General features: G+C 35.2%; 1 protein-coding gene across 1 annotated transcript in view; it reads right to left on the bottom strand.

The window, feature by feature from the left end:
• LOC142358016 (uncharacterized) overlaps window positions 1-14,671 on the bottom strand; it is a gene marked incomplete at its 5' end in the record, with an annotated part of 35,553 nt that extends 20,882 nt beyond the window's left edge. The window contains 2 exons of the mRNA XM_075409489.1: window positions 8,907-9,162; window positions 14,485-14,671. Coding sequence (XP_075265604.1) covers window positions 8,907-9,162; window positions 14,485-14,671 — 443 coding nt within the window. The remainder of the gene's footprint in view (window positions 1-8,906; window positions 9,163-14,484) is intronic.
• Window positions 14,672-27,156: the final 12,485 nt, after the last annotated feature.

Genomic DNA, 27,156 nt, shown 5'->3' with positions numbered 1-27,156 from the left:
AATTCGCAGATAGAAAAAAATGGTGTCAGCAGATGATAAAATAATTGGCAAAACTCAACAGAAAGTTTCTCCATAACATAGAGAACTAGGTGAAATAATATGCGAGTTACAACTGTATGAATTTCACCCAAGAAGCTCTTTTTTCCATATATATCTGTTTCGGAGTCATAAGCCAATACTGTTTCTCTGATCAAAACGAGAACAATCCTCGCATAGAATCTTAAAATATTAATTCATCTTAACTGAATTTCAGAATTTAAAAACAATATACACTGAGAGCAAGATTAGACACGTTCCAGTAGAGAAGGAAGAAAATGAGCCAGAACAATTCGTAAAGATACTTGGCATCTAAAACCAGTATCTTATTTTGTCCTACATAATGAGGATAAAACAGACTTTTGTAACGGTTCCTATCCTGTCATAGCAAAAATACATGGTGGAACGAGAAAAACCAATGAATAAAACAGATAAAAATTTTAACCGCAGTGGGACTTGCAGGTTTTTGTGGCGCTAAATAAAAAAAGTAATCGGCTATTTCAAATATGGCAAAAACTAAACCGACAGGTCATATATACAGAAGATAAGCCCGCGAAACAACTATTTACTGAAATACAAGAGGTTGTAAACTGTGTAGAACTGGATGACTCAGTATATAAAGATTACAAATCAAAAGACAACCCGGCTAATTTAGTTGTTTAATAGATAATACAAGAATTAGAAAAAAACAAAAGAAATATTTAAGGAACGTTCAATGACTCTTACAGAACCAACAGCATTACACAATGAGACTGTGAAATCCCATTACTCTGATTCGCTAAAAGAGTTAGCCAAGTTCGCAGAAATTCAGATTCATGAACATTGGCCTTTCTACAGGGATTGTATACTGCCTAGATTCAGGAAAAGAATGGAATCAAGTAATTAATGTCAGCAGAAATGCCTGACTCGGTAATGTAAGGCTTTAAAAGCATAAGAGAAAATATATAGGCTGCTAAAACATGCCCTCTACAATGAATTTTTCACGTTTCTGATGACCTTCTTTTTTTTCAAAATGAAACAACAAATTAAAAATTTGCAGACAATGAGCTTTCAGAAACTGCTCCTTGTTGTAAAAAATTCAACTTCAATTATATTTACAAATAATACAACCCATTTACGATGCAATACGAAATCAGAGGTAAGACAAAACCACTGAAGTGGATAATGATAGTGGGGGAAACCCAATTCCACCAGTCAAAAATTGATTAACGGCAAAATTAGCCTTACAAAATTTGGCATAAAATCACAAAACAAAAGATTACCTAACGATAACAATTTTTTTCAAAGATACACATAACTCACTTTTGACTTTTTAAAAGATTTAGTGTACGAAGGAGGCAACTACCTGCCACGTCTTGATGACTTTTTGACTTTTTCTTCAGTATAATTTTGAGGAACTCGTGGGCAAGGCAACGAATCTCAAACAAGTATAATAACAGAATCAACAACAACTGTCTACTAACTACTACTAACTAGTTCAAAAAAACGAACCTCAAACAAGTATATCAACAAAATCAACAACAACTGTCTGCCAGCTACTACTAACTACTTCAAGACACCGAGGGTAAAACAAGTATAACAAAAGAATCAACACCAACTATCTACTCATTACTATTTCAAACTTCCGCCTCGAACGCGCCGGTGGAGTACAGAAACAAAATGAAAACATGACGTAAACATTAATAGCCGAATTTTTAACGCATCTGAGACCCGGGTCGAGGTTTGGTTCAAAAATAATGTAGTTGCGGTGAATAGCGGTGAAAAAAACTTCACCGCAAAGCGCCCCCATATTTTTGCGATGAATGCGGTGAAAACGGTGAATTTTTGTAAGATTTGCAATTTTCAGCGATGAATTTTTTTTTCACTGCAATCACCGGATTTTTTACAAAAAAGAAACTGCCTTACACGGGTTCGAACGTCTCATCTCCTGCATGTCAACAACTTCTTATTCCTCTGCACTATCTGCCACTTACTGTATAGATATTTTTTGTGAATTTAATTCAGATTTAATAAACGTTATGAAAAGCAATTCATTGAAAATTTGTAAGATTTCGGTTTTTAGCGATGAATTTTTTATTTTCACCGCTTAAGTGGTGAGAAAAAAATTTCACCGCTAACAACGGGATGCGGTGAAAATAAAAATTTCGCCGCTAAAAACCGCAAATCTTACGATAATTCCCCGAAAAAAAAATAAATTAATTTTTAGCGGTGAATTTTCGTAAGATTTGCGGTTCTTAGAGTTGAATTATTTTTTTTCACCGCTTTCATCGCATTCAACGCTAAAAATCGCTATTCTTACACATTTTCACCGCATTCACCGCAAATCTTACATTTTTTAGCGATTTTTAGCGTTGACAACTCGATCCGGGGACCAAGGGCACAGATACAGCTAATGATCTTAACAAAAATTCAACAAAAGTTTAAGGAAAATATGGTGCGAAGCACTAAACATAGAAGAGACCCGAACATATAAAGAAATCAATTGCATAATTCGCAACTGAAGACTCAAAAATTTTGTGCTAGACAAGCAGAACGCGACTGGCCCCTTTCAATTCCCTAACGCCATCGTAAACTACAAACGGAATACATAAAACTTTTGCTGAGAACAAAAATTTTTGAGTGATAAACAGAAAACAGTGAACTTGCAGAACCGCATAAAGTTTCTTCAAAGAAGAATTAATGGCAAAGAAAAGTTTCGAGGAATCAGAATCTACAAAAACAAACATTTTAATTGTTTTTATAAACTCTGTTCGGTGTTAATTTTGTTCGTTTCTGTTTTCCATAAATTTGCAGTTTGTTTCGTAAAGCTCATAACAAAAATTTATAAATTGTTTTATCTGGTTGTCTACACAATTTTTGGTTTAAAAACGTGACGAATTTTTATCTTAACAGTTGGCTGCTAATCTTTAATTCTATCCAACAGAATTTTTTTGAAAAACTGCCTGAGCAGCGGGATGAGATGAAATGAAAAAAAAAATATTTAAAAACGGGAACTTTCATCTCAAGGTAAAAATAGAAAAAACTAAAAGAGAACATTTTTGCCATAATGGGAACTTCTATCCCACTTTTAATGGAAAGGAAAGTAATATGACATTTTTATGCCTAAAAAAGAAAACGATTTTGTGTCCTCCTAGTGTTCTCTTTAATATCTTGAGATACACTTTTCAACTTAAATATCTCACTACCAGTTAAACAAACATGCGCACTACTCATAAATGATTCTAGTTAACTTTTGGTTTTCTTACATTCTTTAGATCTTTCCTTTGATATAAATTTGAATACTTTCTGTATTCTTCAGAACTTCAGAACTTCCTATACCCTCAATCAGAAGGAGAGTGTTTATGCAACTTTTCTCAAAGGGTAGAGGTCTAGCGTTATGGGACTTATGCATGCTAGAGTTGCTGTCTGCTTTCTGACCTCGAAGTTCAAAACTGAACAATAAAGTTTATTTTTTGGATATTCATAGTCTTCTTGAAATCTGTGGAGTAAACTCCTGTTGTTGAGAATCAACGCAAGGAAATAAACATAAATGTCCAAGTCAAACAAATTAGAGATGATAATATTGGAATAGTTTGTGTCAATTTGAAAAATTTCAATTGGAGCTAAAGTAACCTCTTAGTGCACGTACTACGTTACGAGGCATTAATTAAAACGTGAATCATCCAGCAGACCTGCAAATTCAAGCTTCATTTATCAATTTTAAACCCTGTGAAAAACCACTACACCCAATGCACTAACCATGTCGTGATCTAAGGATCAGACAAATAAAAACGCACAGATCTGGGGGGCTTTCGAGCGCATACTTTAGGATGATGATGATAATAATATTACATACTGTCGAAAATTATCTCAAATTGACTGAAAAAAATCAATTTTTGAAATTTTCTTGTATTTTCTTCTTGTGTTTCCTTCTCTTTGGGCCGGGAACTAACCGGGTTGGGTTTCATCCGGGCTGGGGACCGGAGATGGCGGAGTTACAAACAGACAACTATAGGAGAATTGAGACCGAGCAAACGGTAATAAAAACCGAGCCCTGTGACTATCCCTAAGCTATACAAAACAAAACAAATAACACAATACAACTAAATAAATGCTAACCTGGCTTTAAATTCTAATAAGTGAATATAAGTGGATATTGCCAGTTAAAATACGAGCAGTTAAAATACTTTTTTCTAGCAACGTTAGGCCGACCACTCTTTTTGCCTTACATTCTATATACTGCTGGTAGCTCGTGATACCAATTTGAGTCACATTAAACAAATCCTTGACCCGATAAATATTCTACAATTTTTAAATCCTGGTAAGCGAAAAAGTGGCTAGTTTTAGTTGAAATACAAATTTTTCTAGCAACGGTAGGCGAACCATTTTCATTGCCTAACAACCTAAATAATGCTAGTACTCAGGGATATCATTTCGGTTCACTTTAAACAAGTCCGTGACCCGATAGAAATTTTATTTATTTAAAATTCTATCAAGCGGAAGAGTGGAAATAATGGAGCCCTTATTTGAAAAATAAAATATCCCATTAGGAAATAAAAAAAAATTTTCAAAGAAATGTTTTTCATCGGGAAACTCAGGAAAAACAAGTAATTGTAAGTTCTCCTAATAGCCTTGAACGCCTATGTCATAAGGGGCAAACATGGCGAACAAGTCTGCATCATGAATTTTTTGCGGTATGCGGGAGTTTTTAATAGCTTGAACGACTAAAAAATGAGCGCTTATGAATAACGAGTTAAAACTGATCATGACTAATTATCGTCTGGATGCGCCTGATCAAGACAGCAACAAAAACGAGGTAAATAAGAGCATCTATAAAAAACGAGCAAAAGTCTTATCATTGCTGATTTTGTCTGGAAAATTTTGATCATAGCAACAACAAAAACGAAGTATAGCACGTAAGAAAGTTAAAGTGTGATCATGGCTCATTATATTCTGGATGGGTCTGATTATTAAATCACACCTCGACTTGGGTACGGTGCGCTAAATCTTGCTTTTTTTTTAAATATGAATTTCTTTGGAATCGGACAAACAAGATGTTAAAAACTAATCTAATTTTTCCTTTTAAAAAGTTTTCCCTATAAAAAGGCCCCTCAGAACCTCTTAAACATAATGTTAAGTAGTTTTCATACATTCCTAAGCACACGCCTCATAGGTCCGCGATGAATTTCAGCGATGAATTTTTTTTCACTGCAATCACCTGATTTTTTACAAAAAAGAAACTGCCTTACACGGGTTCGAACCTCTCATCTCCTGCATGTCAACAACTTCTTATTCCTCTGCACTATCTGCCACTTACTGTATAGATATTTTTTGTGAATTTAAATCAGATTTAATAAACGTTTTGAAAAGCAATTCATTGAAATTTTGTAAGATTTCGGTTTTTAGCGATGAATTCTTTATTTTCACCGCTTAAGTGGTGAGAAAAAAATGTCACCGCTAACAACGGGATGCGGTGAAAATATAAATTTCGCCGCTAAAAACCGCAAATCTTACGATAATTCCCCGAAAAAAAAGAAATTGATTTTTAGCGGTGAATTTTCGTAAGATTTTCGGTTCTTAGAGTTGAATTATTTTTTTTCACCGCATTCATCGCATTCAACGCTAAAAATTGCAATCCTTACACATTTTCACCTTATTCACCGCAAATCTTACATTTTTTAGCGATTTTTAGCGTTGACACCTCGATCCGGGGACCAAGGGCACAGATACAGCCAATGATCTTAACAAAAATTCAACAAAAGTTTAAGGAAAATATGGTGCGAAGCACTAAACATAGAAGAGACCCGAACATATAAAGAAATCAATTGCATAATTCGCAACTGAAGACTCAAAAATTTTGTGCTAGACAAGCAGAACGCGACTGGCCCTTTTCAATTCCCTAACGCCATCGTAAACTACAAACGGAATACATAAAACTTTTGCTGAGAACAAAAATTTTTGAGTGATAAACAGAAAACAGTGAACTTGCAGAACCGCATAAAGTTTCTTCAAAGAAGAATTAATGGCAAAGAAAAGTTCCGAGGAATCAGAATCTACAAAAACAAACATTTAAATTGTTTTTATAAACTCTGTTCGGTGTTAATTTTGTTCGTTTCTGTTTTCCATAAATTTGCAGTTTGTTTCGTAAAGTTCATAACAAAAATTTAAAAATTGTTTTATCTGGTTGTCTACACAATTTTTGGTTTAAAAACGTGACGAATTTTTATCTTAACAGTTGGCTGCTAATTTTTAATTCTATCCAACAGAATTTTTTTGAAAAACTGCCTGAGCAGCGGGATGAGATGAAATGAAAAAAATATTTAAACACGGGAACTTTCATCTCAAGGGAAAAATAGAAAAAACTAAAAGAGAACATTTTTGCCATAATGGGAACTTCTATCCCACTTTTAATGGAAAGGAAAGTAATATGACATTTTTATGCCTAAAAAAATAAACGATTTTGTGTCCTCCTAGTGTTCTCTTTAATATCTTGAGATACACTTTTCAACTTGAATATCTCACTACCAGTTAAACAAACATGCGTTCTACTCATAAATGATTCTAGTTAATTTTTGGTTTTCTTACATTCTTTAGATCTTTCCTTTGATATAAATTTGAATACTTTCTGTATTCTTCAGAACTTCAAAACTTCCTATACCCTCAATCAGAAGGAGAGTGTTTATGCAACTTTTCTCAAAGGGTAGAGGTCTAGCGTTATGGGACTTATGCATGCTAGAGTTGCTGTCTGCTTTCTGACCTCGAAGTTCAAAACTGAACAATAAAGTTTATTTTTTGGATATTCATAGTCTTCTTGAAATCTGTGGAGTAAACTCCTGTTGTTGAGAATCAACGCAAGGAAATAAACATAAATGTCCAAGTCAAACAAATTAGAGATGATAATATTGGAATAGTTTGTGTCAATTTGAAAAATTTCAATTGGAGCTAAAGTAACCTCTCAGTGCACGTACTACGTTACGAGGCATTAATTAAAACGTGAATCATCCAGCAGACCTGCAAATTCAAGCTTCATTTATCAATTTTAAACCCTGTGAAAAACCACTACACCCAATGCACTAACCATGTCGTGATCTAAGGATCAGACAAATAAAAACGCACAGATCTGGGGGGCTTTCGAGCGCATACTTTAGGATGATGATGATAATAATATTACATACTGTCGAAAATTATCTCAAATTGATTGAAAAAAATCAATTTTTGAAATTTTCTTGTATTTTCTTCTTGTGTTTCCTTCTCTTTGGGCCGGGAACTAACCGGGTTGGGTTTCATCCGGGCTGGGGACCGGAGATGGCGGAGTTACAAACAGACAACTATAGGAGAATTGAGACCGAACAAACGGTAATAAAAACCGAGCCCTGTGACTATCCCTAAGCTATACAAAACAAAACAAATAACACAATACAACTAAATAAATGCTAACCTGGCTTTAAATTCTAATAAGTGAATATAAGTGGATATTGCCAGTTAAAATACGAGCAGTTAAAATACTTTGTTCTAGCAACGTTAGGCCGACCACTCTTTTTGCCTTACATTCTATATACTGCTGGTAGCTCGTGATACCAATTTGAGTCACACTAAACAAATCCTTGACCCGATAAATATTCTACAATTTTTAAATCCTGATAAGCGAAAAAGTGGCTAGTTTTAGTTGAAATACAAATTTTTCTAGCAACGGTAGGCGGACCATTCTCATTGCCTAACAACCTAAATAATGCTAGTACTCAGGGATATCATTTCGGTTCACTTTAAACAAGTCCGTGACCCGATAGAAATTTTATTTATTTAAAATTCTATCAAGCGGAAGAGTGGAAATAATGGAGCCCTTATTTGAAAAATAAATATCCCATTAGGAAATAAAAAAAAAATTTTCAAAGAAATGTTTTTCATCGGGAAACTCAGGAAAGACAAGTATTTGTAAGTTCTCCTAATAGCCTTGAACGCCTATTTCATAAGGGGCAAACATGGCGAATAAGTCTGCATCATGAACTTTTTGCGGTATGCGGGAGTTTTTAATAGCTTGAACGACTTAAAAATGAGCGCGTATGAATAACGAGTTAAAATCTGATCATGACTAATTATCGTCTGGATGCGCCTGATCAAGACAGCAACAAAAACGAGATAAATGAGAGCATCTATAAAAAACGAGCAAAAGTCTTATCATTGCTGATTTTGTCTGGAATGTTTTGATCATAGCAACAACAAAAACGAAGTATAGCACGTATGAAAGTTAAAGTGTGATCATGGCTCATTATCGTCTGGATGGGTCTGATCATTAAATCACACCTCGGCTTGGGTACGGTGCGCTAAATCTTGCTATTTTTTTAAATATGAATTTTTTTGGAATCTGACAAACAAGATGTTAAAAACTAATCTAATTTTTCATTTTAAAAAGTTTTCCCTATAAAAAGGCCCCTCAGAGCCTCTTAAACATAATGTTCAGTAGTTTTCATACATTCCTATGCACACGCCTCATAAGTCCCTTAAAAACGGTCATATGTTGCATTTTTGAGTGCAATTTCAGAGCGTTTATATTTCAATTGCGTCGTATTTTTTGCATATATTCAGTGCCTGTCGGCGCGTTTGAACTTTTTTTTCGTAGACAAATTGTTTGAGACTAAATTAAAACACAATTGGCGCCACAGTAGAGAGCGTTAAAGTTTGAGCTGAAAGCGCTGAAAAGAGCGAAATAATATTTTTATTCAAAAATTTTAGCAGAAAACTACAGCACATTTTAATGTGCAAAAATGAATTGCATTTAGCGTGAAAAAATTGACAATTGACCGGAGAGAGGAAAATAAAAATCAGACCAACAGGACTCCGTCAAATTATTTCTCAGAAAAGTCAACAAACTTTATTTCAAAAAGAACTAATACCTGTATCGGGGCTCAATTACTGTAGTTTCACACAACTTTTGAGAGATAAACGCGTTCAAAAGAACGAGAATTTCTCGCCGTTTTCGTTTCTCAATCTGACTAAGTTCGTTTTGCATTCCAGGAGGAAGGGGCTCTGTGAATTCGTCCAGAATACCCGGGTAGGCATCTTCACCGTGAATCATCATCAGATACACTTTCTGAAGTGAAAATACCCTCCACGCATGAAGTGTATTCTGCACTTGAAATCTCTGAATGCCTGAAATCACACCAAGTCGTTCTCGGCAATACAAGAGCTTCAAAAAAAATTAACCAATTAATTTAAAGAATAGACGACTTTATGGCTTGAATTTTTTATATGAAATATTACACATACCACATAATAACGTAAATTGCAGGGTTAATTTTAGATTTCAGTAGCTGCAACATTTAGTAGTTACACAGACTTTTCACCAGTGATTTCGAAAAAAAATGCTCCGAGAAAACATCCGACTTTAGATCGATAAAACGCAAAGGACAAAAATTTTGCAATAACTCATAGTTATTTTGCAAGGTTCTTGCAAACAATGCCTATCGGGCGAAGTCTTGCAAAACGATGGTTGTTCTCTAAGATCTTGCAACACCACGGCTACATTGCAAGATCTTGCGAGAAAAATGATAATCTTGTAAGATTTTTCCCAGTTCGTTTCACTCAAGTTCTGCTCTAGTCGTTGTTAAAGAATCATTTTCTTTCATTCTGCGCAGAAATTTCCTGTATTATAGTTACGTGTGTTTAATGCTAATTAGGAAACATAATGACATTAGATTTTTGGAATTTATTAAAGAAGAACCTATGTTTGGGTCAGCTGAGCAGAAATTTTTACAGTTCAATCGAGCAATAAATATACAAATACTAAATTGAGAAGTTCTCATAAACTTTGACGGATACTTAATTTTTAAATCTCAAGTTAAATATTTAAGCTCATCTCCACAACTACATTTCTCATTTATGTCTCTTAGAAATAAAACTTTTCCACTCAGCAATTTTGGTTTTGATTATCATTTGTCTTCAGGTGTCTACATTTCTTTTTTTTGCAAACCCATTTGCAGTTTGTTTTTAACACATGCATTAGTCAAAATATTTTCCCGGAAAAATTAAAACTTGCTTTCATTAGTCCGGTCTACAAAAAAGGGGATGTGAAAATTTGTGAGAACTATAGGCCTATCTCAATGACTCCAATGTTTGCAAACTCTCTGAGCGTATACTTCTCAATCAGGTTAACGAATTTATGCAAAAAGAAAAAATCTTGAACGGTACACAGTTTGGATTTCAAAAACATAAGTCTTCTACAGATGCTGTTTTACACTTAATCGAAGCATTACAAGAAAACTATGATAAGTTAAAAATTTCAGTTGCCGTTGATCGAGCTAAAGCATTTAATTCAATATCGCACGAAAATTTTCTCAAAAAGATTGAGGCTCACGGTTTTTCAGAAAGTGCAGTTGATTGTCAAAACAATGTCAGCGAACTGGAAAAATGTGTTTCTGAAATACTGGAGAAAACAGATAATTATCTAAAGCAAAACAAATTAAACATGAATACCGGTAAAACTGAAATTTTTCGCGTCTCAAAAGAAAATGAAAATTTTAATCCAATAGTTTATCGGGGACAAGAAATTAAGCCACAAAGTCACTGCAGATACTTGGGTATAATGATTGATTCTAAATTAAATTTTCATGTACAACTCAACAAAGTCCTGTCAAATATGGCCACAGCGATTAGATCCATATATCTTATACGTTATCGGTTACTTCTGAAAGCACGATTGATGGTATTCAAATCCCTAGTCCTTTCCCATTTAACGTTCAATGCTCTATTTTTTCAGAACTTGAAATTCTGTGAAATGCAGCGAATTAATCGACAAATCAATTGGGGAATTAAAGTTTGCTATATGAGAAAAAAGTTTGAGAGATCTACAGATCTCTTAGTAAAATCTAACATATTGCCTGCAGAACTTTTAATAAGCCAGATGAGCGTTTCAAAACTTAGGAATGATATTTCAATATTGAAATCAGATGGCACTGAGAGTTTTTCTCTGAGTGGTAATGTCTTAGTAAGAAAAAACAACAGAACTGAACAGCTAATTCTCCTAAGGTCGAGCAGTTGATCATTACAAAAAAGAAGCATCCAAAAAATGGAATAAACTTCCGCGTGAAGTCCGGATATCAGATCATGCTCAAAGATTAAATGCATGTTAAAACAGCATCTGCTCCAACACTTCAATCTTGTACCGTTGGAAAGGAACGTTGGTGGCTTCAAAAGTTATTTTTACCTTTAAAAAACGGAACCATTAATTTTGATTTTCAACAAAGTACTAATTTTGTATATATAATTTTAAACTTGTAATATTTAACCCCCGGGTTAAAATTTCAATTTACTTGTTTAAGCAAAAAATATAACCAAGTGCGAGAAAACAATTAAATCCCAGAATTATGCAACATAGTTTTGATCAGAAATTGGATCGTGGATTACAAAAACGTCACAAAATGATTGCCTCTAGATTCTTTTTCATACTTCTATTAATACGCCTGAGGTTAATTATGCAATATTTTTAAAATAATTATTGGCTTCTCACTTTTCACGACTATTTGATTTTGTCTCCACCTAATGAACTGTTGAATTAGAATTGACATCGCGGATCCATTCTGCCTCCCCCGCAAAGGACAAAAATTTTGCGCAAAGGACGCAAAGGACAAAAGGACAAATTTTACGCAAAGGACTAAAATTTTGCAATAACTCGTAGTTATTTTGCAAGGTTCTTGCAAACAATGCTTATCGGGCGAAGTCTTGCAAAACGATGGTTTTTCTCTAAGATCTTGCAACACCACGGCTACATTGCAAGATCTTGCGAGAAAAATGATAATCTTGTAAGATTTTTCCCAACTCGTTTCAGTCAAGTTCTGCTCTAGTCGTTGTTACAGAAGCATTTTCTTTCATTCTGCGCAGAAATTTCTTGTATTATAGTTACGTGTGTTTAATGCTTATTAGGAAACATAATGACATTAGATTTTTGGAATTTATTAAAGAAGAACCTATGTTTGGGTCAGCTGAGCAGAAATTTTTACAGTTCAATCGAGCAATAAATATACAAATACTAAATTGAGAAGTTCTCATAAACTTTGACGGATACTTAATTTTTAAATCTCAAGTTAAATATTTAAGCTCATTTCCACAACTACATTTCTCATTTATGTCTCTTAGAAATAAAACTATTCCACTCAGCAATTTTGGTTTTGATTATCATTTGTCTTCAGGTGTCTACATTTCTTTTTTTTGCAAACCCATTTGCAGTTTGTTTTTAACACATGCATTAGTCAAAATATTTTCCCGGAAAAATTAAAACTTGTTTTCAATAGTCCGGTCTACAAAAAAGGGGATGTGAAAATTTGTGAGAACTATAGGCCTATCTCAATTACTCCAATGTTTGCAAAACCATTTGAGCGTATACTTCTCAATCAGGTTAACGAATTTATGCAAAAAGAAAAAATCTTGAACGGTACACAGTTTGGATTTCAAAAACATAAGTCTTCTACAGATGCTGTTTTACAATTAATCGAAGCATTACAAGAAAACTATGATAACTTAAAAATTTCAGTTGCCGTTTTTATTGTTCTAGCTAAAGCATTTAATTCAAAATTGCACAAAATTTTTCTCAAAAAGATTGAAGCTCACGGTTTTTCAGAAAGTGCAGTTGATTTTTTTGCTTCATTTTTTAAAAACAGACAGCAGTGTGTTAAGATAAATGATGTTTACTCAGAATGGTTGGAAACAAATCATGGTGTTCCACAGGGAACCGTTTTAGGGCAACTAGGTTTTTTTCTCTACAATAATGAATTTCGAGAAAAGGTACAAAAAAACTTTGACATAAATCATTTTGCTGATGACGCATGTTTCCATTTTAGCAAAAACAATGTCAGCGAACTGGAAAAATGTGTTTCTGAAATACTGGAGAAAACAGCTAATTATCTAAAGCAAAACAAATTAACCATGAATACCGGTAAAACTGAAATTCTTCTTGTCTCAAAAGAAAATGAAAAATTTAATGCAATAGTTTATCGGGGACAAGAAATTAAGCCACAAAGTCACTGCAGATACTTGGATATAATGATTGATTCTAAATTAAATTTTCATGTACAACTCAACAAAGTCCTGTCAAATATGGCCACAGCGATTAAATCCATATATCTTATACGTTATTGGTTACTTCTGAAAGCACGATTGATGCTATTCAAATCCCTAGTCCTTTCTCATTTAACGTTCAATGCTCTATTTTTTCAGAACTTGAAATTCTCTGCAATGCAGCGAATTAATCGACAAATCATTTGGGGAATTAAAGTTTGCTGTATGAGAAAAAAGTTTGAGAGATCTACAGATCTCTTAGTAAAATCTAACATATTGCCTGCAGATTTTTTAATAAGCCAGATGAGCGTTTCAAAACTTAGGAATGATATTTCATTATTGAAATCAGATGGCCCTTAGAGTTTTTCTCTGAGTGGTAATGTCTTAGTAAGAAAAAACAACAGAACTGAACAGCTAATTCTCCTAAGGTCGAGCAGTTGATCATTACAAAAAAGAAGCATCCAAAAATGGAATAAACTTCCGCGTGAAGTCCGGATATCAGATCACGCTCAAAGATTAAACGCATGTTAAAACAGCATCTGCTCCAACAATTCAAATTGTACCGTTGGAAAGGAACGTTGGTGGCTTCACCACGTTATTTTTACCTTTAAAAAACGGAACCACTAGTTTTGATTTTCAACAATGTACTAATTTTGTATATATAATTTTAAACTTGTAATATTTAACCCCTGGGTTATAATTTCAATTTACTTGTTTAAACAAAAAAAAATAACCAAGTGCGAGAAAACAATTAAATCCCAGAATTATGCAACATAGTTTTGATCAGAAATTGGATCGTGGATTACAAAAACGTCACAAAATGATTGCCTCTAGATTCTTTTTCATACTTCTATTAATACGCCTGAGGTTAGTTATGCAATATTTTTAAAATAATTATTGGCTTCTTACTTTTCACGACTATTTGATTTTGTCTCCATCTAATGAACTGTTGAATTAGAATTGACATCGCGGATCCATTCTGCCCCCCCCCCCCCGTGTTTTTTTTATCACCCCCACTTATCATAATGTGGTGTTAGCATTTATTACATAATAAAGTAGCATGGAAACTGAAATCAACTATCAAATTACAATATCGGGCTGGTCATTGGGATTATACTGCATCAAAAACCCGAAATTGTAGGTTGCAATTTCAAGATGTGTACAAATGACAATCTGCTTAACTTTGCGATTATCTAAGACTTCATAAAGAGATGCCTAACTAAGGAGTTAATTTTATCAGCTTAATTGTGAAAAAAAAACGTATGGACACGAGCGCCATTGACAAGTTTTTCTAAAAAAGCGAAAAGCAGCACGTGTAACCGGGGGGGGGGGGGGTGGGGGATATCCACTAAACAGGACATATAGATCAGCCAAAGCCATCTGGGCAGACATATACTTTTGATTAGTTTGATGGAACTCTACCTTCAGCAGCTGTTAAGTGAATCTTTTTCAGAAATGTCTTGATGGTTGTTTCCTTCTTCTCTTCTGCTTCCACATTTGAGGCACTGAAATACTTCATCATAATTGTCAGCTGACGCAGAATTTTACACACATCTGGCAACTCTGTGAACTGTTGTTGGATGTCATCAACCACTCTTGTTGGCAGTTTCTGTGAAAAAAGCCGTTGGTCTTTCTTTTTTCGATTAAAATTACCAGATTACTATCAAATTAAGGATTGCCAATGCAGCTCTCATAGAAGATAATATGTTAATGCCAAGACAAGAAAAAAGATGCATCCCTTAACTTTGAAGGGATGCCTTCTATGGACTTTTGGGCGCAGTTTAAACCAAAAAGATCTCACGGCATGCAGCAGAAGGTCAATCACAAAACTGATAGTAGCAAGAAACCAGTAAATTGAGGCTACTTTTTGGCTCCTTTTCATCAAACAAGTTCGATCATGCTCGCGGAAAAGAAGTTAGTAGCAATTATTCCCTATATGTTAGTATTGTTGCCTGAAAATATAAAAGACGTTTATTGGAAGGACTTACTCAAACTCCGTGAATGAATTTTTTTGACGGTTAAGTTTTGGCTCAGAAACAAAAATTAAAAGAGCCCTATTTTTAAGGACAATTTGAATTACTCATTTTGTTTTGTTTGTAAAGAAGAAAAAAATTAAAAATTTTTTATAAAACATTAAGAAGAACAATAATTTAATAAGAACAAACATCAATGCTAAGTCTTATAAATTGACCCTTTTAAGGCTGCCTCTCCATCATCATCTGAGACGTACATCTATCTGTTTTGTCCGGACATCTGAATTTTTCAAGAAAAATTACGAATTGAGAAAAAAGTCAATGTAATCCCATATAAGAGCTGTTATTTGCACAAGAATCTCTTGCGCGGAGCAGTCGCAGCTATTAATATCACCTCATTATAACTTTTTGGGACTCCCAGCCGGGATGGAGTTGAGCAGCTACCCCCTTTTAGAGTTGCGTTTGTCACAAGAAGCCCTGCGCGGAGCAGTCACAGTTTGTTGTATCTCCTCGGCGAAACTTCTTGAGACTCCCGACCGGAGTGGAGCGGGGCAGTTGCCTCAAAAATTAGCGCTTGCTGCTCAAGAGTTTTCGTCTTGCAGGTGGCTCTTTCACTGCTTCGAACTCGACATATGGAAATCTTAAGAATGGGTTTGCCTTGGGAACTGCATCAAAATCAAATATTTGTCATCATCGGGCTCATTTTGACAAGTTTGGCAGGCCAAGAATAGGTTTGTTTCATTCCAATTGTTATGTTAATTCTCTGATGTTTTCACTTTCTTTTCTCTCAATCTAGCACTTCAGTGCTTTTTCCAGAGTTTTTTTCAGTTTTTGGACAATTTTGATGTGACCATAAGCATATGAGCGAATACCGTCATTCCAATGGTAACGTTCATCAACAAAAGCATTCACATTATTTTTGTTAGACTCTGTTATGTGAAAAACAATTTTGTCACCGCATATACTGGAACCTATCATGATGAAGTTAATTTTTCAATTGTTTGCTCACATCTTCGGCATTTTAATTGACTTTTGCAAGGATTTTAGAAAGTAGATTTTTGGTTTTAGAAAATCAGTTTTTGTCGCAATATCAACTTTCAGTTCCTGCGATAACTTTACAAAACTGATAGTAGCAAGAAGGTCAATCACAAAACTGATAGTAGCAAGAAACCAGTAAATTGAGGCTACTTTTTGGCTCCTTTTCATCAAACAAGTTCGATCATGCTCGCGGAAAAGAAGTTAGTAGCAATTATTCCCTATATGTTAGTATTGTTGCCTGAAAATATAAAAGACGTTTATTGGAAGGACTTACTCAAACTCCGTGAATGAATTTTTTTGACGGTTAAGTTTTGGCTCAGAAACAAAAATTAAAAGAGCCCTATTTTTAAGGACAATTTGAATTACTCATTTTGTTTTGTTTGTAAAGAAGAAAAAAATTAAAAATTTTTTATAAAACATTAAGAAGAACAATAATTTATTAAGAACAAACATCAATGCTAAGTCTTATAAATTGACCCTTTTAAGGCTGCCTCTCCATCATCATCTGAGACGTATATCTATCTGTGTTGTCCGGACATCTGAATTTTTCAAGAAAAATTACGAATTGAGAAAAAAGTCAATGTAATCCCATATAAGAGCTGTTATTTGCACAAGAATCTCTTGCGCGGAGCAGTCGCAGCTATTAATATCACCTCATTATAACTTTTTGGGACTCCCAGCCGGGATGGAGTTGAGCAGCTACCCCCTTTTAGAGTTGCGTTTGTCACAAGAAGCCCTGCGCGGAGCAGTCACAGTTTGTTGTATCTCCTCGGCGAAACTTCTTGAGACTCCCGACCGGAGTGGAGCGGGGCAGTTGCCTCAAAAATTAGCGCTTGCTGCTCAAGAGTTGTCGTCTTGCAGGTGGCTCTTTCACTGCTTCGAACTCGACATATGGAAATCTTAAGAATGGGTTTGCCTTGGGAACTGCATCAAAATCAAATATTTGTCATCATCGGGCTCATTTTGACAAGTTTGGCAGGCCAAGAATAGGTTTGTTTCATTCCAATTGTTATGTTAATTCTCTGATGTTTTCACTTTCTTTTCTCTCAATCTAGCACTTCAGTGCTTTTTCCAGAGTTTTTTTCAGTTTTTGGACAATTTTGATGTGACCATAAGCATATGAGCGAATACCGTCATTCCAATGGTAACGTTCATCAACAAAAGCATTCACATTATTTTTGTTAGACTCTGTTATGTGAAAAACAATTTTGTCACCGCATATACTGGAACCTATCATGATGAAGTTAATTTTTCAATTGTTTGCTCACACCTTCGGCATTTTAATTGACTTTTGCAAGGATTTTAGAAAGTAGATTTTTGGTTTTAGAAAATCAGTTTTTGTCGCAATATCAACTTTCAGTTCCTGCGATAACTTTAGTGGTACCTTTTTGTTGAATCACTAAGCAACTTATGATCTGTGGGGGTATTCACTCAAATCAAGTATATGCTTCAGCTGCTCAAGGCCCTAGTATAAATTTTCTTTTGGCTAATAGTAACCACAGCAAGGTTCTCTTGAAGTATCAAAGTACGGCAAACCTCTAGCAATTGCATTTCTCGCTCTAGATTTTTTCTTTCTCTTTTTTTTCCAACAAATACAATCCTTTATCCACATCTCATTTTCTTCGATCTTCTTCCCGGTGAATGAAATGATCAACAACATACAAAAGTTCATTTTTCGAAGGTGCTGATGCCTGGTTGCTGTCGCAATTTTGCATTCTGTTCAACATAACATTTCAAAATGTCAGTTTGGTTGAATTTTAGAGTTTTAAGTAGTTTTGTTACCTAGGGTCCTCGTTGACAATAGAATTTAGAACTAAATAATGATATACATCGTTCTGCTTTGACAGAAGCAGTTTGAGATTCTTTGAGATATGACAGATATTGTTTTCCAATACTACTTCATACTGACAAAGCGTCTAAGAGTCGATTTTGACTTTTTTTTAGCAGCCAGAAGAAGGTCATTCTTCTGGCACAATGACCTCTTCCAAACTGATGCCTGACCCTTGAGATCTTCAGTTGGCAGTTTTTTTATCAATGCCCCTCCCCCCCCCACACACACACACACAGTTTGACCACATCGAGAAAGGACAATTTGAATAACTCATTTTGTTTTGTTTGTAAAGATGAAAAATATTAAAAAAATTTTATAAAACAACGTTAAGAAAAACAAAAAATTATTAAGAACAAACATCAAAGCTAAGTCTTAAAAATGGACCCTTTTAAGGCTGCCTCTCCATCATCATCTTAGACGTACATCTATTTGTGCTGTCCGGACAACTGAATTTTTCAGGAAAAAACGAATTGAGAAAAAAGTCAATGTAATCCCATATAAGAGCTGTTATTTGAACAAGAATCTCTTGCGCGGAGCAGTCGCAGCTATTAATATCACCTCGTTATAACTTCTTGGGACACCCAACCGGGATTGAATTGAGCAGCTACCTTCTTTTAGAGTTGCTTTTGTCACAAGGAGCCCTGCGCGGAGCAGTCACAGTTTGTTGTATCTCCTCGGCGAAACTTCGTGAGAATCCCGACCGGAGTGGAGCTGGGCAGTTTACTCAAAAAAATGCTGTTCAAGAGTTGTCGTCTTGCAGGTGCCTCTTTCACTGCTTCGAACTCGACATGTGGAAAACTTAAGAATGGGTTTGCCTTGGGAACTGCATCAAAATTTAATATTTGTCATCATCGGGCTCATGTTGACAAGTTTGGCAGGCCAAGAATAGGTTTGTTCCATTTCACTATCCAATTGTTATGTTAATTCTCTGATGTTTTCACTTTCTTTTCTCTCAATCTAGCACTTCAGTGCTTTTTCCAGAGTTTTTTTCAGTTTTTGGACACTTTTGATGTGACCATAAGCATATAAGCCATTACCGTCATTCCGATGGTAACGTTCATCAACAAAAGCATTCACAGTATTTTTGTTAGACTCTGTTATGTGAAAAATAAATTTGTCACCGCTAATAGTGGTAACTAGTTTCTCAGAGGCAACTTGAATTTGAACATATCCTGGAACCTATCATGATGATTTTTCAATTGTTTGCTCACACCTTCGGCATTTTAATTGACTTTTGCAAGGTTTTAGAAAGTAGATTTTTGGTTCTAGAAAATCAGTTTTTGTCACAATATCAACTTTCAGTTCCTCCGATAACTTTAGTGGTACCTTTTTTGTTGAATCACTAAGCAACTTATGACCTTCGGGGGTATTCACTCAAATCAAGTATATGCTTCAGCTGCACATGACCCAAATATAACTTTTCTTTTGGCTAATAGTAACCACAGCAAGGTTCTCTCGAAGTATCGAAGTACGGCAAACCTCTCGAAATTGCATTTCTTGCTTCAGATTTTTTCTTTCTCTCATTTTCAAGAAATACCATCCTTTATCCACATCTCATTTTCTTCGATCCTCTTCCCGGATCATGAAATGATCAACAACATAAAAAAGTTCACATTTCGAAGTTGCTGATGCCGGGTTGCTGTCGCAATTTTGAATTCTGATCAACATAACATTTCAAAATGTGAGTTTGGTTGAATTTTAGAGTTTTAAGTAGTTTTGTTACCTAGGTTCGTCGTTGACAATAAAATTTAGAACTAAATAATGATATACATCGTTCTGCTTTGACAAAAGCTTTTTGAGATTCTTTTCAGCAGCCAGAAGAAGGTAATTGTGGCTGTCATCTAAGCTTCTAGGACACATCAAATCAAATCTCACAAGGTACCCAACATCAGCTTCTTCAAGTGTTTGCATGACCTCTTCCAAACTGATATCTGACCCTTGAGATCTTCAGTTGGCAGTTTTTTTTATCAATGTCCCCCCCACACACACACACAGTTTGACCACATCGAGAAAAGACAATTTGAATAACTCATTTTGTTTTGTTTGTAAAGAAGAAAAAATATAAAAATTTTTATAAAACAACGTTAAGAAAAACAATAAATTATTAAGAACAAACATCAATGCTAACTCTTAAATATGGACCTTTTTAAGGCTGCTTCTGCATCATCATCTTAGACGTACATCTATTTGTGCTGTCCGGACATCTGAATTTTTCAGGAAAATACGAACTGAGAAAAAAGTCAATGTAGTCCCATATAAGAGCTGTTGTTTGCACAAGAATCTCTTGCGCGGAGCAGTTGCAGCTTTTAATATCACCTCGTTATAACTTCTTGGGACACCCAACCGGGATGGATTTGAGCAGCTACCCCCTTTTTAGAGTTGGTTTTGTCACAAGAAGCCCTGCGCGGAGCAGTCACAGTTTAGAGTATCTCCTCGGTGAAACTTCTTGAGATTCCCGACCGGAGTGGAGCTGGGCAGTTTCCTCAAAACTTATCGCCTGCTGCACAATAGTGGTCGTCTTGCAGGTGGCTCTTCCACTGCTTCGATTTCGACATATGGAAATCTTGAGAATGGTTTTTCCTTGGGAACTGCATCAAAATCAAATATTTGTCGTCATCGGGCTCATTTTTACAAGTTTGGCAGGAACCATGATCAGGCCAAGAATGGGTTTGTTCCATTTCACAATCCAATTGTTATGTTAATTCTCTGATGTTTTTCACTTTTTTTCTCTCAATCTAGCACTTCAGCGCTTTTTCCAAAGTTTTTTTCAGTTTTTGGACAATTTTGAAGTGAAAATAAGCATATGAGCGAATACCGTCATTCCAATTGTAAAGTTCATCAACAAAAGCATTCACAGTATTTTTGTTAGACTCTGTTATGTTAAAAATAAATTTGTCACCGCTAATAGAGGTAACTAGTTTCTCAGAGGCAACTTGAATTTGAACATATCCTGGAACCTATCATGATCAAATTTATTTTTCAATTGTTTGCTCACACCTTCGGCATTTTAATTGACTTTTGCAAGGATTGTAGAAAGTAGATTTTTGGTTCTAGAAAATTAGTTTTTGTCACAATATCAACTTCCGGTTTCTCCGATAACTTTAGTGGTACCTTTTTTTGAATCACTAAGCAACTTAAAACCTTTGGGGGTATTCACTCAAATCAAGTATATTCTTCAGCTGCACATGACCCAAGTATAATTTTTCTTTTGGCTAAAAGTAACCACAGCAAGGTTTTCTCGAAGTATCGAAGCACAGCAAACCTCTCGAAATTGCATTTCTTGCTTCAGATTTTTTCTTTCTCTCATTTTCAAGAAATTCAATCCTTTATCCACATCTCATTTTCCTCGATCCTCTTCCCGGGCATGAAATGATCAACAACATAAAAAAGTTCACATTTCGAAGTTGCTGATGCCAGGTTGCTGTAGCAATTTTGCATTTTGTTCAACATAACATTTCAAAATGTCAGTTTGGTTGAATTTTAGAGTTTAAGGTAGTTTTGTTATCTAGGGTCCTCGTTGACAATAGAATTTAGAACTAAATAATGATATACAACGTTCTGCTTCGATTAAAAGCTCTTTGAGATTCTTTGAGATATGACAGATCTTGTTTTCCAAAACTACTTCATACTGACAAAGCGTCTAAGAGTCGATTTTGTTTTTTTTTCAGCAGCCAGAAGAAGGTCATTGTGGCTGTCATCTAAGCTTCTAGGACACATCAAATCAAATCTTACAAGGTACCCAACATCAGTTTCTTCAGATGTTTGCATGACCTCTTCCAAACTGATATCTGACCCTTGAGATCTTCAATTGGCAGTTTTTTTAATCAATGTCCCCCCACACACACACTCAGTTTGACCACATCGAGAAAGGACAATTTGAATAACTCATTTTGTTTTGTTTGTAAAGATGAAAAATATTAAAAAATTTTTATAAAACAACGTTAAGAAAAACAAAAAATTATTAAGAACAAACATTAATGCTAAGTCTTAAAAATGGACCCTTTTAAGGCTGCCTCTCCATCATCATCTTAGACGTACATCTATTTGTGCTGTCCGGACTACTGAATTTTTCAGGAAAAAAGTCAATGTAATCCCATATAAGAGCCGTTTTTTGCACAAGAATCTCTTGCGCGGAGCAGTCGCAGCTATTAATATCACCTCGTTATAACTTCTTGGGAAACCCAACCGGGATGGATTTGATTAGCTACCCTCTTTTAGAGTTGCTTTTGTCACAAGAAGCCCTGCGCGGAGCAGTCACAATTTATTGTATCTCGTCGGTGAAACTTCTTGAGACTCCCAACCAGAGTGGAGCTGGGCAGTTTCCTCAAAACTTAGCGCTTGCTGCACAAGAGTTGTCGTCTTGCAGGTGGCTCTTCGACTGCTTCGTTTTCGACATATGGAAATCTTGAGAATGGTTTTTCCTTGGGAACTGCATCAAAATCAAATATTTGTCATCATCGGGCTCATTTTTACAAGTTTGGCAGGAACCATGATCAGGCCAAGAATAGGTTTGTTCCATTTCACTATCCAATTGTTATGTTAATTCTCTGATGTTTTCACTTTTTTTTCTCTCAATCTAGCACTTCAGTGCTTTTTCCAGAGTTTTTTTCAGTTTTTGGACAATTTTGAAGTGAAAATAAGCATATGAGCGAATACCGTCATTCCGATGGTAACGTTCATCAACAAAAGCATTCACAGTAATATTTTTGTTAGACTCTGTTATGTGAAAAATAAATTTGTCACCGCTGATAGAGGTAACTAGTTTCTCAGAGGCAACTTGAATTTGAACATATCCTAGAACCTATCATGATGAAATTTATTTTTCAATTCTTTGCTCACACCTTCGGCATTTTAATTGACTTTTGCAAGGATTGTAGAAATTAGATTTTTGGTTCTAGAAAATTAGTTTTTGTCACAATATCAACTTCCAGTTTCTCCGATAACTTTAGTGGTACCTTTTTTTGAATCACTAAGCAACTTAAAACCTTTGGGGGTATTCACTCAAATCAAGTATATTCTTCAGCTGCACATGACCCAAGTATAATTTTTTTTGGCTAAAAGTAACCACAGCAAGGTTCTCTCGAAGTATCGAAGCACAGCAAACCTCTCGAAATTGCATTTCTTGCTTCAGATTTTTTCTTTCTCTGATTTTCAAGAAATACAATCCTTTATCCACATCTCATTTTCTTCGATCCTCTTCCCGGGCATGAAATGATCAACAACATGAAAAAGTTCACATTTCGAAGTTGCTGATGCCAGGTTGCTGTAGCAATTTTGCATTTTGTTCAACATAACATTTCAAAATGTCAGTTTGGTTGAATTTTAGAGTTTAAGGTAGTTTTGTTACCTAGGGTCCTCGTTGACAATAGAATTTAGAACTAAATATTGATATACATCGTTCTGCTTTGACAAAAATTCTTTGAGATTCTTTGAGATATGACAGATCTTGTTTTCCAATACTACTTCATACTGACAAAGCGTCTAAGAGTCGATTTTGTTTTTTTTCAGCAGCCAGAAGAAGGTCATTGTGGCTGTCATCTAAGCTTCTAGGACACATCAAATCAAATCTTACAAGGTACCCAACATCAGTTTCTTCAGATGTTTGCATGACCTCTTCCAAACTGATATCTGACCCTTGAGATCTTCAATTGGCAGTTTTTTTTATCAATGTCCCCCCCACACACACACAGTTTGACCACATCGAGAAAGGACAATTTGAATAACTCATTTTGTTTTGTTTGTAAAGATGAATAATATTAAAAAATTTTTATAGAACAACGTTAAGAAAAACAAAAAATTATTAAGAACAAACATTAATGCTAAGTCTTAAAAATGGACCCTTTTAAGGCTGCCTTATCATCATCATCTTAGACGTACATCTATTTGTGCTGTCCGGACAACTGAATTTTTCAGGAAAATACGAATTGAGAAAAAAAGTCAATGTAATCCCATATAAGAGCTGTTATTTGCACAAGAATCTCTTGCGCGGAGCAGTCGCAGCTATTAATATCACCTCGTTATAACTTCTTGGGACACCCAACCGGGATGGATTTGAGCAGCTACCCTCTTTTAGAGTTGCTTTTGTCACAAGAAGCCCTGCGCGGAGCAGTCACAGTTTATTGTATCTCCTCGGTGAAACTTCTTGAGACTCCCGACCGGAGTGGAGCTGGGCAGTTTCCTCAAAACTTAGCGCTTGCTGCACAAGAGTTGTCGTCTTGCAGGTGGCTCTTCGACTGCTTCGATTTCGACATATGGAAATCTTGAGAATGGTTTTTCCTTGGGAACTGCATCAAAATCAAATATTTTTCATCATCGGGCTCATTTTTACAAGTTTGGCAGGAACCATGATCAGGCCAAGAATAGGTTTTTTACATTTCACTATCCAATTGTTATGTTAATTCTCTGATGTTTTCACTTTTTTTTTCTCTCAATCTAGCACTTCAGTGCTTTTTCCAGAGTTTTTTCCAGTTTTTGGACAATTTTGAAGTGAAAATAAGCATATGAGCGAATACCGTCATTCCGATGGTAACGTTCATCAACAAAAGCATTCACAGTATTTTTGTTAGACTCTGTTATGTGAAAAATAAGTTTGTCACCGCTAATAGAGGTAACTAGTTTCTCAGAGGCAACTTGAATTTGAACATATCCTGGAACCTATCATGATGAAGTTTATTTTTCAATTGTTTGCTCACACCTTCGGCATTTTAATTGACTTTTGCAAGGATTTTAGAAAGTAGATTTTTGGTTCTAGAAAATAAGTTTTTGTCACAATATCAACTTTCAGTTTCTCCGATTACTTTAGTGGTACCTTTTTGTTGAATCACTAAGCAACTTATGACATTTGGGGGTATTCACTCAAATCAAGTATATGCTTCAGCTGCACATGACCCAAGTATAATTTTTCTTTTGGCTAAAAGTAACCACAGCAAGGTTCTCTCGAAGTATCGAAGTACGGCAAACCTCTTGAAATTGCATTTCTTGCTTCAGATTTTTTCTTTCTCTGATTTTCAAGAAATACACTCCTTTATCCACATCTCATTTTCTTCGATCCTCTTCCCGGGCATGAAATGATCAACAACATGAAAAAGTTCACATTTCAAAGTTGCTGATGCCAGGTTGCTGTAGCAATTTTGCATTTTGTTCAACATAACATTTCAAAATGTCAGTTTGGTTGAATTTTAGAGTTTAAGGTAGTTTTGTTACCTAGGGTCCTCGTTGACAATAGAATTTAGAACTAAATATTGATATACATCGTTCTGCTTTGACAAAAATTCTTTGAGATTCTTTGAGATATGACAGATCTTGTTTTCCAATACTACTTCATACTGACAAAGCGTCTAAGAGTCGATTTTGATTTTTTTTCAGCAGCCAGAAGAAGGTCATTGTGGCTGTCATCTAAGCTTCTAGGACACATCAGATCAAATCTTACAAGATACCCAACATCAGTTTCTTCAGATGTTTGCATGACCTCTTCCAAACTGATATCTGACCCTTGAGATCTTCAGTTGGCAGTTTTTTATCAATGTCGCCCCCCCCCCCCCACACACACACAGTTTGACCACATCGAGAAAGGACAATTTGAATAAATCATTTAGTTTTGTTTGTAAAGATGAAAAAAATTATAAAATTTTTATAAACCAACGTTAAGAAAAACAATAAATTATTAAGAACAAACATCAATAATAAGTCTTAAAAATGGACCCTTTTAAGGCTGCCTTATCATCATCATCTTAGACGTACATCTATTTGTGCTGTCCGGACAACTGAATTTTTCAGGAAAATACGAATTGAGAAAAAAAGTCAATGTAATCCCATATAAGAGCTGTTATTTGCACAAGAATCTCTTGCGCGGAGCAGTCGCAGCTATTAATATCACCTCAATGTAACTTCTTGGGACACCCAACCGGGATGGATTTGAGCAGCTACCCTCTCTTAGAGTTGCTTTTGTCACAAGAAGCCCTGCGCGGAGCAGTCACAGTTTATTGTATCTCCTCGGTGAAACTTCTTGAGACTCCCGACCGGAGTGGAGCTGGGCAGTTTCCTCAAAACTTAGCGCTTGCTGCACAAGAGTTGTCGTCTTGCAGGTGGCTCTTCGACTGCTTCGATTTCGACATATGGAAATCTTGAGAATGGTTTTTCCTTGGGAACTGCATCAAAATCAAATATTTTTCATCATCGGGCTCCTTTTTACAAGTTTGGCAGGAACCATGATCAGGCCAAGAATAGGTTTTTTCCATTTCACTATCCCATTGTTATGTTAATTCTCTGATGTTTTCACTTTTTTTTTCTCTCAATCTAGCACTTCAGTGCTTTTTCCAGAGTTTTTTCCAGTTTTTGGACAATTTTGAAGTGAAAATAAGCATATGAGCGAATACCGTCATTCCGATGGTAACGTTCATCAACAAAAGCATTCACAGTATTTTTGTTAGACTCTGTTATGTGAAAAATAAATTTGTCACCGCTAATAGAGGTAACTAGTTTCTCAGAGGCAACTTGAATTTGAACATATCCTGGAACCTATCATGATGAAATTTATTTTTCAATTGTTTGCTCACATCTTCGGCATTTTAATTGACTTTTGCAAGGATTTTAGAAAGTAGATTTTTGGTTCTAGAAAATTAGTTTTTGTCACAATATCAACTTTCAGTTTCTCCGATTACTTTAGTGGTACCTTTTTGTTGAATCACTAAGCAACTTATGACATTTGGGGGTATTCACTCAAATCAAGTATATGCTTCAGCTGCACATGACCCAAGTATAATTTTTCTTTTGGCTAAAAGTAACCACAGCAAGGTTCTCTCGAAGTATCGAAGTACGGCAAACCTCTTGAAATTGCATTTCTTGCTTCAGATTTTTTCTTTCTCTGATTTTCAAGAAATACACTCCTTTATCCACATCTCATTTTCTTCGATCCTCTTCCCGGGCATGAAATGATCAACAACATGAAAAAGTTCACATTTCGAAGTTGCTGATGCCAGGTTGCTGTAGCAATTTTGCATTTTGTTCAACATAACATTTCAAAATGTCAGTTTGGTTGAATTTTAGAGTTTAAGGTAGTTTTGTTACCTAGGGTCCTCGTTGACATTAGAATTTAGAACTAAAAATTGATATACATCGTTCTGCTTTGACAAAAATTCTTTGAGATTCTTTGAGATATGACAGATCTTGTTTTCCAATACTACTTCATACTGACAAAGCGTCTAAGAGTCGATTTTGATTTTTTTCAGCAGCCAGAAGAAGGTCATTGTGGCT

This window comes from Convolutriloba macropyga, unplaced genomic scaffold (assembly GCF_964194025.1).
Source record: "Convolutriloba macropyga unplaced genomic scaffold, txConMacr16.3 SCAFFOLD_863, whole genome shotgun sequence".
Classification (NCBI taxonomy): Eukaryota; Metazoa; Xenacoelomorpha; order Acoela; family Convolutidae; genus Convolutriloba; species Convolutriloba macropyga.
Note: the sequence above shows the minus strand (reverse complement) of the source record. Positions and strands in the feature narration are given on the sequence as shown.